This window comes from Octodon degus, unplaced genomic scaffold (assembly GCF_000260255.1).
Source record: "Octodon degus isolate 3935 unplaced genomic scaffold, OctDeg1.0 scaffold00133, whole genome shotgun sequence".
Classification (NCBI taxonomy): domain Eukaryota; kingdom Metazoa; phylum Chordata; class Mammalia; order Rodentia; family Octodontidae; genus Octodon; species Octodon degus.
In genome coordinates, this window is record NW_004524709.1 from 2,535,996 (window position 1) to 2,552,999 (window position 17,004).

The 17,004-nt window shown below is 36.6% G+C and overlaps 1 protein-coding gene across 3 annotated transcripts in view; it reads right to left on the reverse strand.

Moving 5' to 3' along the window:
• Positions 1 to 17,004, reverse strand: part of Usp6nl (USP6 N-terminal like) — a 169,559-nt gene that overhangs the window by 116,979 nt on the left and 35,576 nt on the right. The window contains exon 3 of one of the 3 annotated variants that reach the window (XM_023701329.1): positions 14,134 to 14,178. The exons of 1 other annotated variant lie outside the window; for it this stretch is intronic. In XM_023701329.1, the coding sequence (XP_023557097.1) occupies positions 14,134 to 14,178 (45 nt within the window). Of the gene's footprint in view, positions 1 to 11,687; positions 11,984 to 14,133; positions 14,179 to 17,004 lie in introns of those variants that run through there. One more of the 3 variants, XM_004641268.2, reaches the window with a different exon arrangement.

A 17,004-nucleotide genomic window follows, 5' to 3' on the forward strand; every position in this document is an offset into this window, starting at 1 on the left:
TCATTTTTCTTGGAAATATTTTTTTTTCTTTTTATGTACTTAGTACAGGGTCTACAGGGTCTCACTACACAGATCGAACTCATAGTGATTCTCCTGTTTTCAGCTTCCCAAACACTGGGATTACAGGCATGTGCCACCATGCCTGGTCTCAGTGCACCCAGGGGGCGCTGCACTCTGCCTAAGCAGGCGCTTTACTCCACTGAGTTATCTAGCCAGCCAGAAATACTATATTTAAAAAACAGTACTGATTATGATCTGTACTGAATGTACCTTCCTAAAATGAAGTGTTGGTAACATTATATCAGTTAACTTCATCTAAAATACATACATAATATTGAACTCAAATATTATACTTTAAATTTAAAGAATAAATGTACTGCTTAAAGTTTGCCAAGTAAAATAAGCTAATACTGTTATAAAGAATATCACCATATTGCATTGGATCATTAGCCACACAGCCCTGTATTTTCTCCTAGGCATAAATACCTATTTATTAGCCATCTAAGAGATCAATTTGAGATTTAAGAATGCAAAATCAATAATTATGACAATAACAACAAACACAACAAAATTAATAGGCTTTGCAGGCTTTTATCTGGTAATCTGAACAAGTAATTTGTAGATAATATGCAATATAACAATGATTGTTGAGTTGCTATCATTTTGTTTAGTGAAATTCTGTATTGTTTCTAATTTTTTACTCTCTTTAAAAAATAGAAAAATATATTAATAGGCAATTAGCTGTGGTCCTTACACAAAAAATATTAATAGGAACTTAGACATGGTCTTTACAGCATGGCAAGTACTGCACAAGCCCCTTATACTGTATTAGCCCATTCAGTGCATGCTGACATTATTGTGAAGGTGTAGGGAAGGTACGTGATTTGCCAAAAGTCACACAGCCAGTGGGTGAGCAAATCCAGGACAGTGCCCCCAATTACCTGCTTAGAGTCCACACTCTGAATCACCCTCCTCTGCGCTGCCTTTCCTCTTCCTCAAGTCACTCACATAACTGTGTATCAACTTAGCAGTAAAATGAGTTTCCAAAAGCTATTCATAATTAATTACAACTTTTTAAGAATATAAAAAAATCTATCATTGTATGAATGAGTATATGAAAATATCAACTTAGATAAGCATTATAAATTGATATAATTTAAGAGATTACTATTAAAAAAGCAAATATGACTTTAAGGAATAAAGTATAGTACATCTTTGTCCCCTGTGAGATTAGGGAACAGTTACTCATATATTGGATGGAAAACACCATGACACAGAAATACTCACAAGGTGGTAAAAGCAGTAAGGAGTTCTCTACCTCCCAAAACATCAATACCATATCACATATTTTAATGGTCCCTCCTATTTGTGCATCACCTTCAGATATGTGCTATTCCTCACCAAAACTGCCCAATCAGATGAGGTGACCCTTGCCTGTAATTCCAGCTACTCGGAAAGCTGAAGCAAGAGGAATGCCAAATTCAAGGCTACACTGGGCAATTTGGCAAGATTTGTCTCAAAATTTAAAAGGACCTAGAGATGTAACTCTGTGGTTAACCACCCAGTATTGAAGGAAATCTAGAAAGGTGCCCAATCACAGCATGGAATAAATCACTTTGAAACTAAGTTTATATACATAAAAGACTTTATATGTAAATGACACTGTTTTCCTAGTCTTATTCTTACCATACTACTGAGGATGGCTGTGACTGAAAATAACCCAGAAAGTCTAGAAGTCAAGGTTTGTACATACGTTCTTTAGTGGTACTGGTGTGACAAAAGACCAGATCTCCTATATTTTTCTTCCTGTTTGTGTTCTTTTTGTTAGTCACATTACTACTGCTAGACTCCAGGAACTGCATTCACATCAAGGTAGAAAGAAGGCTTTAAGAAGGTAGAAGAGGTGAAAACCAACTCAGAAGGCAAAACTTTCCCAAAAGTCTTTCATGAGCACTTGCCGACAGTTCAAGAGTAGTTTGTTGGTGTGTTTTTTGAGCACAAAATCACTCCAAATAAAAATCAAGTTATTATTAGTAAAGAATGAAAAAAGAATGGATGTTGCATGAGCAATGAATAGGGTCTACTGCATCCAGCTATTTCTTAAATTATTATTATAAAATTCTTATCATGGTAGCTTGTATGACCAAGAAAAAAAATTCTTTATAAATCATAAAGAATGATCAACCTATGCTTATATAAAGTATATTAATCTAACCTGACTTCAGTTTCTCAAATTTAAATAATAACCATATGAAGCAAAATAGGAACACTTTTTAAACTGAAAATTATTGTCTGCCTATTACAAAATTGTCAAAGGAGTCATTTTCTCTCTGTTTGCGTTATGAGTGATAAGATTTCATTTATCTAAGATCCTGTTATGACAACCAAAACACAATAAAGAAAAATGTTCAGTAAGCAAAACATGTATTTAGCATGTTTTTAATATCTGTCTGTCCATTTAGTAAGTATACTCATCACGTACATATGATAAAAGGAAAGATTAATTCTGTTCTAGAATGTAAGAGAATCGAGGCAAAAAGCTTTATTGGTAGGGTGGTTTTGGAGCTCTGAAAGTTGATGTGATAAATAATCCCAATTGGAAGAGAAGGGAAAAGAGAATTGCCATACAGATGGGGCAACAAGTCTGAGAACAGCAAGCATTCCTAGGTAGCTGGCAAAGAGTGCAGGGAGAGATCTAGAGTTACAACTAGAACTACAGGTTACATTCAAATTCTAAATTTTATGACAAATTGATTCAGAAATTGATTTCAGGCAGCAATGGAAGGATCAGGCACCTGGCCGAATAACTAATTTGTTTCTATCTCCTCCTACTGTCATCATAGGAGTACTTTCAAACTCCTTTACAGGGTCTCGTCACGTGTGCACCCGAATTCTCCTCCAATCCCACCTCCACCACTATTTCCCCAGCTTTCATACACTTCGTTGCCATCCTCAACACCTTTTCCAATCCATGTTGCCCTCTTTAACACTACAACTTTAAATCTACGATACCAGTTTTGCTTGGGATGCAGATCATCATCACCTCCTCTATCCTCTCCTCCTCTTTTCCCTCCTCCTCCATTCACATCCCCCCTTTCACTTCCTGTGCCAGCAAAACTGTATGCATTTCTTCAGATTCAGCTCAACTGACAGCACTGCTCATTAGAGTTTGACGACTTCATTCCCCTCATTATCAAGTTAAGATCATCTAAGAGCTATGCCCGCGATCCCTAGGACTCTCTGTTTCATAAAACAGCTACTGCATTATTCTAACTGCTAACTTTTATCTCCAACCACTTGCATGAGTCCCTTAAAGACATTCCTCTGAACTCTTGCATCTAAGATGTGTTATGTGTCCAATACACATGTATTAGACACAATGAAAGAGGTTATTATAAAAATTAAAAGGAATAAAAGTAGGAATGAAAAAGTCAGGACAGACACCAAGGTTTACATGCTCCATTAACAGGAGAAACATTCAGAGTTACATTCAAAATCAGCTCTTATCTAGGAATCATCTTAATAAATCTGGTTATTAGGTTTTTCCAACTTATCAAAAATACAAAATAAAGAACCTAAAATCATAAGCTCAATCACACTTAGCTTACATCTGTTTAACAGGCTAGAGGGGGCCGGGGAGATAGTTCGGTAGAATAAATGCTTGCCTGACAAGCTCAAGGGCCTGAGTTCAATCCCTGGTTGAACTCTTATTGAGGTTCTGCAGGAAAGCTCCTATCGAGGTTCTGCAGGAAAAAAAAGTAACAGGCTAGAGAAACAGGTACTATTTTCAAAATATCTGTGCCCAGGTAAACATGAGGCTCCTTAGAAACACATAGCTATTGTCACCATATATACGCTTCATGTAGTACAGTGGAAGAGATTATGTGGTTTTCCTTCTCAGGCTGCTCCACTGTAAATATGCTACTTTCGCAATCTAGTGTACCTTGGCTCTAGAGACCAGGCGAACATAGATACTGAAGAGGAAAACTGTGACAGCTCATTCCCTATTTAGCATATTAACACTCATCCGTATCTGTTAAACACATAAATGCATCAGACTCCTCTGTTGCACCTGCACAAACACTGGTGAAAAAAGGCTATCTTAAGCACACAAATTCATTCATTCGTTAATTCTGCAACTTCCTCCTGTTCCAAGATAATTCTAAGTGATACCTTCAGGTGCCCCCAGAACATAAGACTCATTTTGTCATCAAGATGCAGAAACATGGATCTCTAAGACCTACATTTATGCTTTAAAATATTTCTCTTGGTGAACTGTTCACTTTAATTTTATGATTTTTATTATATTACACAATGTGTACTTAACAGGAAAAAAATCAAAAAGTATTTAATTTTTAATATTTACTGTGTTCACAAAAAAAAATCAAAATTTTCAATACCAACTAGGTTCTGGTGTACAAAGTCTAAAAAAGAACATCAAAAATAAATTTTCATATGAACTACAATGAAAATGCAAATAGCACTTTAAAAAAAAACTTTACTTCAAGTTTACAGCTAAGGCAGTCCACATACATGACAACAGCATATTCCATTCACACACATCATTCACGCAGCACTTACACTGACAGCATGTCTTTTGTTTTTCCTGGTCTTTTGGTAGGTCATACCTGGCATCTCAGTGTTCTTGCTCTTTTGCCAGGAATTCCTATTATATTACACAGTGTGTAGTTAACAGGAACATAAAATGCTTAATAAAATAAAGTATTAAATCTTAATATGTAGTGTACATTTAGATATAGAATTTTTACATCATTGTTTACCTGCTTACAAAAAGTTCTTATCAAGGAATAACCTTAATAAAGATAACAGAAACATATTCCTATATGAACTGAACTAAAAATGCCAATAGAAGTCTACCACAAAAATATGCTTTGCTCAAATGTCATACCCAAGGCAGTCTTCACACACAACAACTGCATGCTCTATGCACATTTCACTTACACTGATAACATGTGCTCAGCTTTCCTTTCCTATGTGCATTCTTGTCACCTCCCTTCCTGTTTTGTCAGGACCCTCTACTATATACACTTAGTGGGGAAATAAGATGTGAATAAAATATCAAATATATAATGAGTGCTTAGAATACACATCAACATTTTCATATCAGCTGTTTAACTGCTTACAAAAATCTAAAAGATAACATCAAAAATTAAAGGCTGTGTCAACTATAATGTAAAAACAAAGGCTTACCACAGAAATAAGCTTTGCTTCAACTGTCATACCCAGGGCAGTCTTCAAACATGTTCCATACACAACTATCACGTATACTGATGGCATGCATGTTTTGTTTTCTTGTACAGCACAGTTGACATCTTTTCTGTTTTTCTGCAGTCACAGTAGGTGTTTGTGATACTTGTTCACCTGTGTGCTCCCCAATTTTCTGGCAAAGTTCCCTGGACAGAAATGTTTTGGTTTTCCTCTGCTCTAAATGGTCTCTTATGAGCTCCAGTCCCAATACTCTCAGAAAATTTCTCTGAGATATTTTGCAATTGCTATATACTCTGTAAACTATTAAACTATGCCACACATTTAGGATCAAGTAAAACACAACCACTGGCCAAAGCTTTGTATTTGAAGGGACATTATAGTTGCTACATAACTAAGCAACAACATCTAGTCCACCTTCAGTTTGTTGTAGAAAAGCTCCATTTTGTAGAGATTCCCTATCAATACTTACATTATATGTTTTTTTATCATATTATGTAGGCACTTAAAATTCAACATATCAATACTTGATGAAAAATACCTGTTCCTTATTATGCCTAAGATGTTTGAAATGCAGTGAGATAGTGAGGTTAAGCTTGATAGCCTAAATCATTTGATAATAACAATAAGCTTTTCTTCTGGATGGGTAACAACCTAAGTTTGCAGACCAAAATTAGAGAAAAAGGAGGGCTACAAGGAAAGCCAACTTTTTGGCCCTAGCCTTCTAAGATCAATTAAGACTCAGGACATATGAGAACTTGTACTGTAACGTCATGTACCTCGGTAGTGTCCCAAATTTTCTGATCAAGAAGATTATGGGGCCAAAGAGGAAAGTGATTGATGACATAGAGTGTGCCTAAGGAGAGTCACATGGGGAGAAGACACTCTCTCAGGCTTTCACAGAGAGCACATTGGCCAAGCAATGGCCATGACTCATCCACATGGCTGACACTGACAGAGGTTCTACAATCTGAGGTACAGGATCTCCAGATAAATCCTGAGGGCATTTCAATGACCTTCTCAGACCAAAAAGCTACAACTCTTGTTGCATAGGTCCTGCTTTACCTTGGTCTTAACCATCCAGCAGAAAAGTATGAAGACGAAATATAGGAAATAAAGCCATGCTGTTATGTTGAGCTGTGGGGGACTCAGGTCAATAATCTCTGACATTGCCAGTTAAACAGAAGACCCAATGCTATTATGGGCTACTGGACTCTTTTAGAATATTTTGCTGAGTTTACACACCTATAATATTCAATAACGGAACTTAGGAAAAATGGGGTACACCGATGAATGTCCATTCTGTATCTGTGTATTCAAAGTGGTTGGGGTAGATATATAGTTGCATTGTCTTAATGAATAGAATGATTTGTTCTAATGGTGTTTGTAAATAGGATCACAAGTCCGCATCTTGTACAGCAATTAACCACTAAGAAGAATATATGCAGTGTATTATTTGTTGAAACTGTACTTCCGATTTGATTTGAAACTGTCTCATTGCTATCTGTTTATCAATAAAACTGTAGAAAAAAAATACTTACATTATAGTAAAATGTTAACATTAGCAGCACCAGTTTGTTTTCCTCTATCATTTAAGGGGCCAATATTTTATCTTCTTGAAACCCAAAGATTGTACTACATTATTTCTTTGCTTTGAAATTGAACCACTTCACTTGAATTCCTGCTTTGTTTCTGTGTACAGTTCCTATGCTGGTCACTTGTACTCTGTGAGCAAATATAGCATCAACTGGAAACCATTAAACCAACTGTTGAATGTCACATTCTGAGTAGTTTGGGAGATGGGAGCAATAAATCCGTTCAGAGCATCATTTGCTTTATTGCCACAGAAATAAGGACCTGATGGCTGAGTTCCAGGATAAATGCCTAAACTGAAGGCATAGTAAGTCATTGTGTCTATAAGAGTATACATTTTTTTAGGGTATATATTTTTATGCCATATTTTGACCCATCGCTTTTCCATAAGTCTTTTATATTCCTATAGTCACCATGAGAAATCTGTGATAAATACAGCAGACCTCTGACTGCTTTCAGTTCAGCTACCGAGGTGTCATAATGAATACATTTTTGAATATGCCTACTGGTTTATGTAGAACATTTAACTTTCATTTCATATTCTGTGTATTTCACAGTATCTTACAGCATGTGATCTATTACAATTTCCAACATGGAATAGCTGTGCCGGCATTCTCTCCAATACCTTTCAGCCCTGTGAAGACTCTCACTATATTTTCAGACCTAACTCTAACATTGGACTGCTGCATTTGGTTGGTTGGCCATTCTACAATATATTAACTAGTCAATAGGCACTACTCATATTGCTATTTTGTCATGTGAATCAAGGATGTATCAGTTGATTCTTGTAACATTTTATTGTCACAGGAACTGTAGCTTACATGGCCAATGTCATAGTTTGGAGTAAAATACAATATAGAACATTTTTACAGATGATTTTATAATGAATCACCCAAAAAATCATGTACAAAGAGTGCAGGAAATCTGTTCACACAGTAAAGACCAAAGAATCCAGCTGAGGGCCTGGACCCTAATACCCTGCATGAGTCCAGCTGAAAACCTATAGGTCATAACAATGCCTCCCACAAGTCTACCTGGAGGCCTACAGCCCTAGAGTCCACAGCATCTCATGCAGGCCTGTTCCATGGATCTGCTCTGGGAAGGCCCAAAAGTCTGTGGTGAAATCTAGAAAGTATATGCCAGTGGGATGAAGGATCTGTGCTAGCAGGTGGAAGGATCTGAATTGGAGCCAGAAAGCAACACTCAAGGTAAGCACCAGAGCTTCCCTGAAAAGTACCACAACCATCTTCAGGCAACAGTGACACCCCACGCTTCTCTGACGAAGAAAACTTGAGTTCCCATGAGGAAAGCCAATGCAACAAGCTTCTCCAGGGAGCTGAGCTGTGTATTATCATCCCTTCTGGAGCCAGGAAGCAAGGCTCAAGATGAGGACCAGAGAGCTCCCCCAAAGTAAGCGGTAGCCATACTCAGCAAAAATGAGGCCCCAAGCTCTTGCTCAGATGAGAACAGCCACATTCACGAGAAAGCCAGCATGACTAGCCCAAAAGAACCAGTAGCTCCTAAAAGCATCTGACAGCACTCAAGAGCTTCCCTAACAGCCTCATCCCTTCTCCAGTTCTGCCTCTTATGCTTCTGGCAACAATTCTCAGGTAGACCTCCCACACGCAGCACATTAGTTTAGGTCAGCTGGGTGGAATAAACTGACCAACAGCAAGCAATCCACCACAGTCAATGTCAAAGTCATATCACCATCACTATTATCATCCACCCACATCACTCTTCTGTTAAGAAAGCACGCATTTTACCATAATGGATCTTCATTATCCATGCATGAGAAATCTAATGATTTGCTTTTGACCTCCTCCAAAGCTTGCAAATCTGGTTTTTCATGTGTCTTTGTACTAAACTGGACTACTTCTACCAGAAAAACCAAAAGAAAACTTTTTTTTTAACAAATCCTGGTGGTGTGGAACTACTAGGCCCTCTGTGAATGCTCAGGTAACACGTGTGAAAACTGTCGCACGGAACATAAAAGTGGGTCCAAATTCCATTTTGATGCTTCTCCACAGGTGCACAACCCTTGCTATTCATCACAGGAAGTGCATGAACACAGAGATTTCCTGTATTCCTCATGGAAAGGTACTGAGATGCACAGCAGGCTACTAAAAAACTAAAGTAAAAATTTATAGTAGAAAGGGATGGATCTGCTGGACCCAGGCTCATGCCCTAGGATTTAAATAAATTTGTTCAATATTTTTCGCAAAAGAACATTAACAACTCAAACCATTTATCATAATTATTTCATCCCCAAATTTGATATTCTAGGATAATTTCTCCTTCACAAATCAATTTTTCTCCCTCATAAATCAAGTGATGGCAAACTTTTAGAGCTTTCAATAACAACTCACAAAAGCATGTGTGCCACAGATTTGCCACCACAGTATATACTAATAGTAATATAATATTTGAGAGCCAGCAAGATGATAGCTCAGCAGACTAAGTGCCTGCTAAGCCAAGTGCAGGGACGCAGTTCCATCCCAGGCACCACTATCAGTGCTAGCCCCGCCCCCAGGGTGAGTTGAGTGGGCTGTGGTGGCATACGCCTGTAATCCGAGTGCTGGGGAGGCTGAAAACAGGAGGATCACTACGAGTCCAAGCTGCATAGTGAAGCCCTGTATCTAATACATTAAAAACCACACACACACACACACACACACACACACACACACACTCTGTCTACATCCATCCAAATCCATAATGTTAAAGAACTGAGTTTAAAGGCTGGCCAGATAGCTCAGCAGATTAAAGCACCTGCTTAGGCAGGCACAAGGACTGGGGCTCAATCCCAGGTGGGTCATTCCGGCCCCACCCCTGGGGCACACTGAGGCCATTGAGACTGGGCATAGTGACGCGTGTCTGTAATCCCAGCACTTGGGAGGCTGAAAACAGGATGATCATTACAAGTCCAATCTCCATAGTGAGACCTTGTACTAAATACATTAAAAAAAAAAAAAGAACTAAGTTTAAAACTTGTATTATAGATCAATATATTTGTATGTTTTCCTTTTTTAAGGATAGTTATTATTAAAATTAGTAAAATATAATATTTTACAAAATGGATAAAATGTAAATATGTTAACTAAATGAATACTATAAAAATATTTGAAAGAAACTTAAGGAAAACCTTATATATAGACTTCTATTTTTCAGTCACAGAAAACTCTGAAGAAATTAGAAAAAAACAATTTGAGAAAAAAAGCTATTCTACTACTTTAATATACACCTTAATTTGGTAGCAATTTTCCCACACTTATATAGTGTTTCCTGTCCCATGAGATACACTCACAAACACACACATTAAGACAATGAAAATACTGTTATTTTCCCTGTGCACATTCTGAATAACCTGAGCAGATTTCACATAACCCATCTGTGACTGAAAATTTAAGAACTAAAAGAAACATTACCATAAAAATATTCAGACTCCTTAAAGGTCAAACTATCCCAATCTGACATTTTGAGAGTTTGGGATAAAGTAATTTCTATTCCCCTGAAATAATAAAGTAGTAAGCTTTTTAAAAAATGTCTAATTATTACAATTGTTCTATTCTGAGTCAGGAAGCAAAATGTAGTCTGTTTCAGAAAAAGAGAAATAAAGTAAAAAAAACAGGAGGTAGATAACGATAAAGTAACCTGAATAATCACAAAGGTAAGCAATGATAGTTTCTCTGCTTTTTGAGATATATTTTTGTTCAATCATTTAAATAGTATGTTTTCCACAAAATGAAAGGATTAATCCAGGTTTCCAAGGCTTCTTTTAGTTCTACTATCCTATTTATGATCAACCACACCGTTTATTAGTTATTTCAAACCATCGCCCTAAATCACTTTACATATAATGTAAGGGCTTTCATAAGCTTCACTTTAAAATACTGATTAAGTCATGTTAAAAACTTAAGCTACATTTATAACATCTGAGATATACTTCCAGCATTCATATTTTATAGACAGACTGCTTTAATACAGAACGTTTACATACAAAAGGTTACATGTTTACATATAAAAGGCTGATACATAAATTTATCAACAGGCTGATTTTAAACCACAGATTAAATCAATAAAATTGCCACTATTATCACATCAGTTGATGGCCTGTGTTTCTTCAATTGCAATTCCCAATCATCATTTTAGAGACTTACCGTTTCAAATGTTTAAAAAGCAAAATATGCCAGGATTCCTTCAAAGAAATATCTAGACTAGCTCATTTTGTAATCGGTTAGACATGTAATTTTTAAAACCATTAATGTATTTTAGCATATCCTAGATACATGCTACCAATACAGAATTATTTTAATGAAAACAGCATTGATTCATAAGCAAAAGAAAGTAATTATTCACCAAAAAAAAAAGGGCAAAAAAGTCTAGTACTCACTGGCTAAATTCTTATTTATTACTATTATTTTATCAGTTAGGCACACAAATAATGACCATTTAGCTGTTCTGCCCCGAGAATCCTAGCTTGTTCCCTTCTTGTTTCTGCCATGGTTATTTGTATTTTAAAATTAAAAAAGCATTCTGGATATTACTCCATTACCACCAAAATATATAATGCAAGAAGATATCTGTAAGAAAAAATACCGTTGCAGCAGCAATGCCACTACCTCCCCTTACCCTCTGTACCTTTTAATACAATAATAACCTTCTAATTTTTGGTTTAAAAACAGGATTAGCCACAATAGTAATTATGCTGTTATCTGATTATTTGCAGATACCATAATAAATCAAAAATACGAAAGCATATGTGAAATCTCAAAATTCCTTTTATGTAGCTGTTCCTTAGGTCAATAATTATCAAAATCTCTAGTGCCTTCAAGTGCTCAGATTGTTCATTCTCCTGACGTCCCTACCTTCCTTCGCTGTAGCTGCTCTTTGCCTTGAGGGTGTCACCAGCTCCTTTACAATCTGCAAGACTTGAATCATTGCTAGTTAACAAGCCAAAGACTCCAGCTGTTCCCACAGAGCTCCAACAGGTTTCATCATCTAGGCTTATGGCACTTCAGCTTTCTGAAACCTCAGGCAAGAACACAGTTCAACTTCAGAGAAGCGTATGCTTTGCTTAGCTATCCATGAAGGCTCAGAAACAGTTAGCAAGCAGCAACAAAATGACAGGTTCTATCTTCTTGAAATGATGGATTCAAAGTCATTTCAGCACATTTGAAAAACTCATCCTCCAAGTCCAAAATATGTTACTTTGCAAAACATTAACTGCTAATAAAACACAACATGAGTAATCTTCTGTAAATTATTGAGCACATTAAAAACACTGTCTCACAAAAGCTACAACAGAACAGAAAAGAATGAAGCGCTATGCTATAAATTCTCATATAGGGGATCACAGACGCTACGTGCAAATTTTTAAATAGAAACCAAAATACCCTGCACTGTCAAAAGCCTTAATACTTTTTTACAGTTTCTCAAAAACCTCATATTTGAAACAGAAAATGTGGGTAAAAATAAAAATCTATCTTGCTAACTCCAAGCTCTCAAATTTGCATAAAGATATGGTACCTCAAAAACAACCTATAAATTCCTCATCGTCCTCCTCACACACGCCCCTTGACATCTCAGGACAGGAACAGGTGCTACATCCACAGGCACACTAAAAATTTGAAAAGTAGTTTGTGTAAAACTACTGGTCTTAATGCCAAAAGAATGGACCAGTAAATTTTTAAAAAACTTAACAAGTGCTTTTCATATGGTTTTTACAGTAGAGTTACACCAATCAGACATTTAATACCTTCGTTGCATGATATATAGATATATAGATATATATCACTTACCAGCCTTCTCAAAGAAAATCTATAGTTAACTAGACATAAGTGGTACTCAGGTTAACTTGGTTAAACGTTATGTTTACTGAGTTATTCTCCAGCAAAACCTTTTCCCCTTTACAGAGTCACCAACTTTCCTATTTTTCTTTCATTTCCACTTACTACTTTTACATTTTTAAAATATCGAAAAATAATGGATCCCAGAACAAATTAAAGGCAGTTCCTAGGGCTGGTGAAACAGCTCAGTGGACTAAGTGCCTGCTTAGGCAAGCACAGGGACCAGGATTCCATCCTTGGCAGCACATGCCGGCTGGCCTCAAACCCAGGTGCACTGAGCCGGCAACCAAGTCCAGGAAAGGTGGCACATGCCTGTAATCCCAGAACTGGGAGGTTTGAAAACAGGAGGATCACTATGAGTCCAAGCTGCGTAGTGAGATCCTGCACAAAATACAAGAAAGAAAGAGGAGGGAGGGAGGGAGGGGGTTCTTTTACCTTCAGACAAGTCTTATTTGTTTTCCCATTTCTCAATTGGACAACTGAGGTACAGAAATCAACCAAGGTTAGACATAAAATAGTGGTACATGCCCACAATCCCACTCTTGAGAGGCTGTAAACAGGCGGATCACTACGAGTGGGATCTAGTAGTGAGCTATGAACACCCTGTAGACCCTTGCCTAAAAATACAAAAAAAAAGAACTTAAGATCTATTATGTGTATGTACCAGCTTCACAGAAAATACATAAACCTTTGGTACAATAACCATATGCTAACAATAGTATCAAAAATATTAAACTGGAAATAATCTCAGTATCTATCAGCAGTGGATAGAAAAAAAAAAAACTAAATAGTATTTGCTCTCCTAAAGGAATCTTTTTCTGCCATAAAATAAATATTTATTAAAAAAGACATAAAATAATGTTATGCTTGCTCTATCACCAAGATGCCTCTATAGTTCTAAAATTCAGGGTGAAGTTTTCAGCTCTTTAGAGAAGAGGTGTTACATGTTCATATATATCCACTCATAATGTATTCACCATATGGGTGTTAATTTAAGAGATGAGTGCTGCAAACAAATCCACGACGCCAAGAAAATACTTGTAAAAGAAGGACAAGTGAGGCCGAGCCCAACTACTTATTATCTTTAATTGACAGCATTCTACATGGCAAATTAAGAGTTCAGATAGGTCAAAGACCGAATTTCAAACCTTAAAACTAAACTGTGATCTTTAACAAATGCTTTTGAAAACTGGATATAGACAAATACATCCCACACCTTAATTCAAGTTTCCTCAATCTTTTTAGCCTTCACGCCATTTCCTAAAGCAGTTCAGAACTTGTTGGTTTTTGCTTTTTTGAGAGAGGGTCTTTACTTTGTTACCCAGGTTGGCCTTGAATTCACTTCGTAGTCCAGACTGGCTTCCAAATCAAGAGATCCTTCAGCCTCAGCCTCCCAAGTCCTAGGATTACAGGTGTGTGTCATCATACTCAGCTTTAGAAATTGTAATAGATATTAAATACTTACTGTCTTTATCTTGACATTTTTCTAGCTCCTGGGAAATTCTCTCTTCTGGAAAAAAAATTTAAAGGTACTGTTTTTGAAAGGTAACTTTCTTTTGGGAGTTAAGAGAGTGGGGCTCGAATCCAGGGCCTTGGGCCTAAGCAAGGACTCTACCTCTGACCTACCTCCTATCCTGAAAGCTATCCTTCTGTTAGCTTTGCTTTCTAGCAGTGTTCTTTGTGCTCTTTCCATGCAAAGAAGAGAATATGCAGGACATAATCCTTCAATCAACCCTATCCTCTACATCTGGCCAGTGAAGAAGAGATCTCAATTCATTCTCTGCAAACTTCAGTTATACTACATCATCCCTGTCTCACTGGTATTAATATTGGCTTTGGAAACAAAAACCACATAGCAATCATTCTGAACATACTACTTCACTGCTATCAAATCCTAGTTTCTACTAAGCAACAGTTTTTTCTTGTTTCTCTCAGTCTCTCATTTTTTGTCCTCATTTTTCTATCATACAAAGTATTAGTAAAATTATTTTACCCCATACAACTAAGCTGCACACACAAGGGCTGGCCAAATAGCTCAGCAGATTAAAGCACCTGCAAGTAGGCTCAGGGGCTGGGGTTTCAATCTCTGGGCCTGCCGTGCCGGCCCTGCCCCTGTGGTACACTGAGAAGGCAATTGAGACTGGGCATGGTGATGAACGCCTGAAATCTCAGCTCTTGGGAGGCTGTAAACAGGCTGATCACTGAGATCGATTTAGTAGTGAGACCCTGAACACCCTGTAGACCCTTCCCTGAAAAATAAAAAAAAATATATATAAAAAAAAACCTAAGCAGCACAAACTGAGCCCCACACACACATGCACAAACACACACACATACACACACCCACACACACACACAGAGGGACTGAACACTGGGCCTTTACACTGAGCTAGCTTTCCAGCTCTTCTTTCCCCTTTCTTCCCTTTGTTATTTTGAGACAGGGTCTCAAATTAAACTAAGTCATTAAGTGCCCAGACTGCACTGAAATTTGCAATCCTCCTGCTTCAAGCACAACTTGCATAGTACTAAGTAAAATGTCAGGACCCTTAAAGGCAAAGAGACTGAAGGAAAGCCACAGATTACAGGAGAACAAAGGACCAGAATACCTATATGGAATACAGGACCCCAGATTAGATAGGGGGTGAGAAAGGGTCAAAGGAAAACATAGGACCTTGGAGAACAATTGGTGAAAAGTGAATACAAGCTATAAATGATCAATGTTAGTTTCCTATGACCACTGTGCCATAGTTATATAACAAAATGGTCTCAGTTTTATGGTATATACTTTAAATGTTCAGAAAAGAAAAACAATGAATGTTTTTATGAATAGTAAATCATATTAAAATAATGTAATTATGTGGGTAATCTGGGTTTGAAAGTATAAGAGAAGTGTCTATTCTATTCTTGGAACATTTTCCTAAGTCGAAAATTACTTCAAAATAAAAGTTAAAATTCTGAGCTGGGCATGGCAGCACTTTTTTTTTTTTTTTTTTTTTTTTTAAAGCACAGTCCTATAATCCCAGCAGTCAGGAGATTGAGGCAAAAGGACTGCTGCAAGTTCAAGGCCAGTCTGGGATACACAGAGAGATCCTATCTCAGCCCCTCTCAAAAAAGAGTTAAATTTTGATTCTTTACAGATACATATGTTTATTTACAAAGAATATACATGTAGAAGTATTTATGTATACATCACACAAAATGGTAATCTGAAAGAATGAGATAAATACTATAAGGCAAGTTCTATCACATTTGTATTCTGAAATACTATGTACATTACATTCCCTTAGTCAATTTGACTATAACTGAATACTAAAGCTGACACAAAAACATCTTTCTGATACTATTTAGAAGTGTCCTACTATTTTTGACTATCTTTCCATCCCTTCTGATAAAATTTAGAATCATCCAATATATCCTATGGAAAACCTTGCTGATATTATGATTTGAACTTCACTGGTCCATATAGATCAACCATGGAGGAATATTTCTATGATACAAAGTCCTCCTTTCTAAAAACTTGGCATATTTCTCCACTTTAAGGTTTTCTTTATATTTCTCTTCAAAGTTTTATGGGGTTTTTTCAGAGTTTCTAAATACCTTTCATTAGATTTATTTTTATATTTTTTCTGATACAATTTAAGATGAAGTTTCCTTAACTGATTGCTTACTTGGCTATGTTACTATGGAAATGATTTCTGTATATCAATTTTAAATGTAACAACATGGTTAACTTTATTTTTAATAATGTATTGACAAATTATTTTTGTTTTCTCTACATAAATAATTATAGGATCAGTAATTATGGAACAATTAACTTCCCCTTTCTAATTCTTCTGCCTCTGTTAACTGTTTCATTCTTGACTAGGCCACCAATCCAAGTTTAAATATAAGTTCTAGGGGCTGGAGAGATGGCTCAGTGGTCTAAAGCACCTACTTAGAACAAGCTTAGCTAAAGCATCGGGGACCGCGGTTCAATCCCCCAGCACCACATGCCAGCCAGCCTCGCCCCCTGGTGGGCTGAGCTGGCCACACACACACACCACACACACACACACTCTCTCTCTCTCTCTCTCTCTCTCAAATAAATAAAAAATTAAAAAAAAAAATAAATAAATATAAGTTCTAAAACAAGCAAGTCTAATTTTTTAATAGCTTCTTTCAACATCATTCAATGTAAGATTTTGCTTGCTAAAGCTTTTATAGATGCTCTATCTAGCTAGGAAAATTTCCATCTATTTCTAATTTATTTTTTTTTCTACAGTTTTATTGATAAACATATAGCAATGAGACAGTTTCAAATCAAATCGGAAGTACAGTTTCAACAAATAATACACTG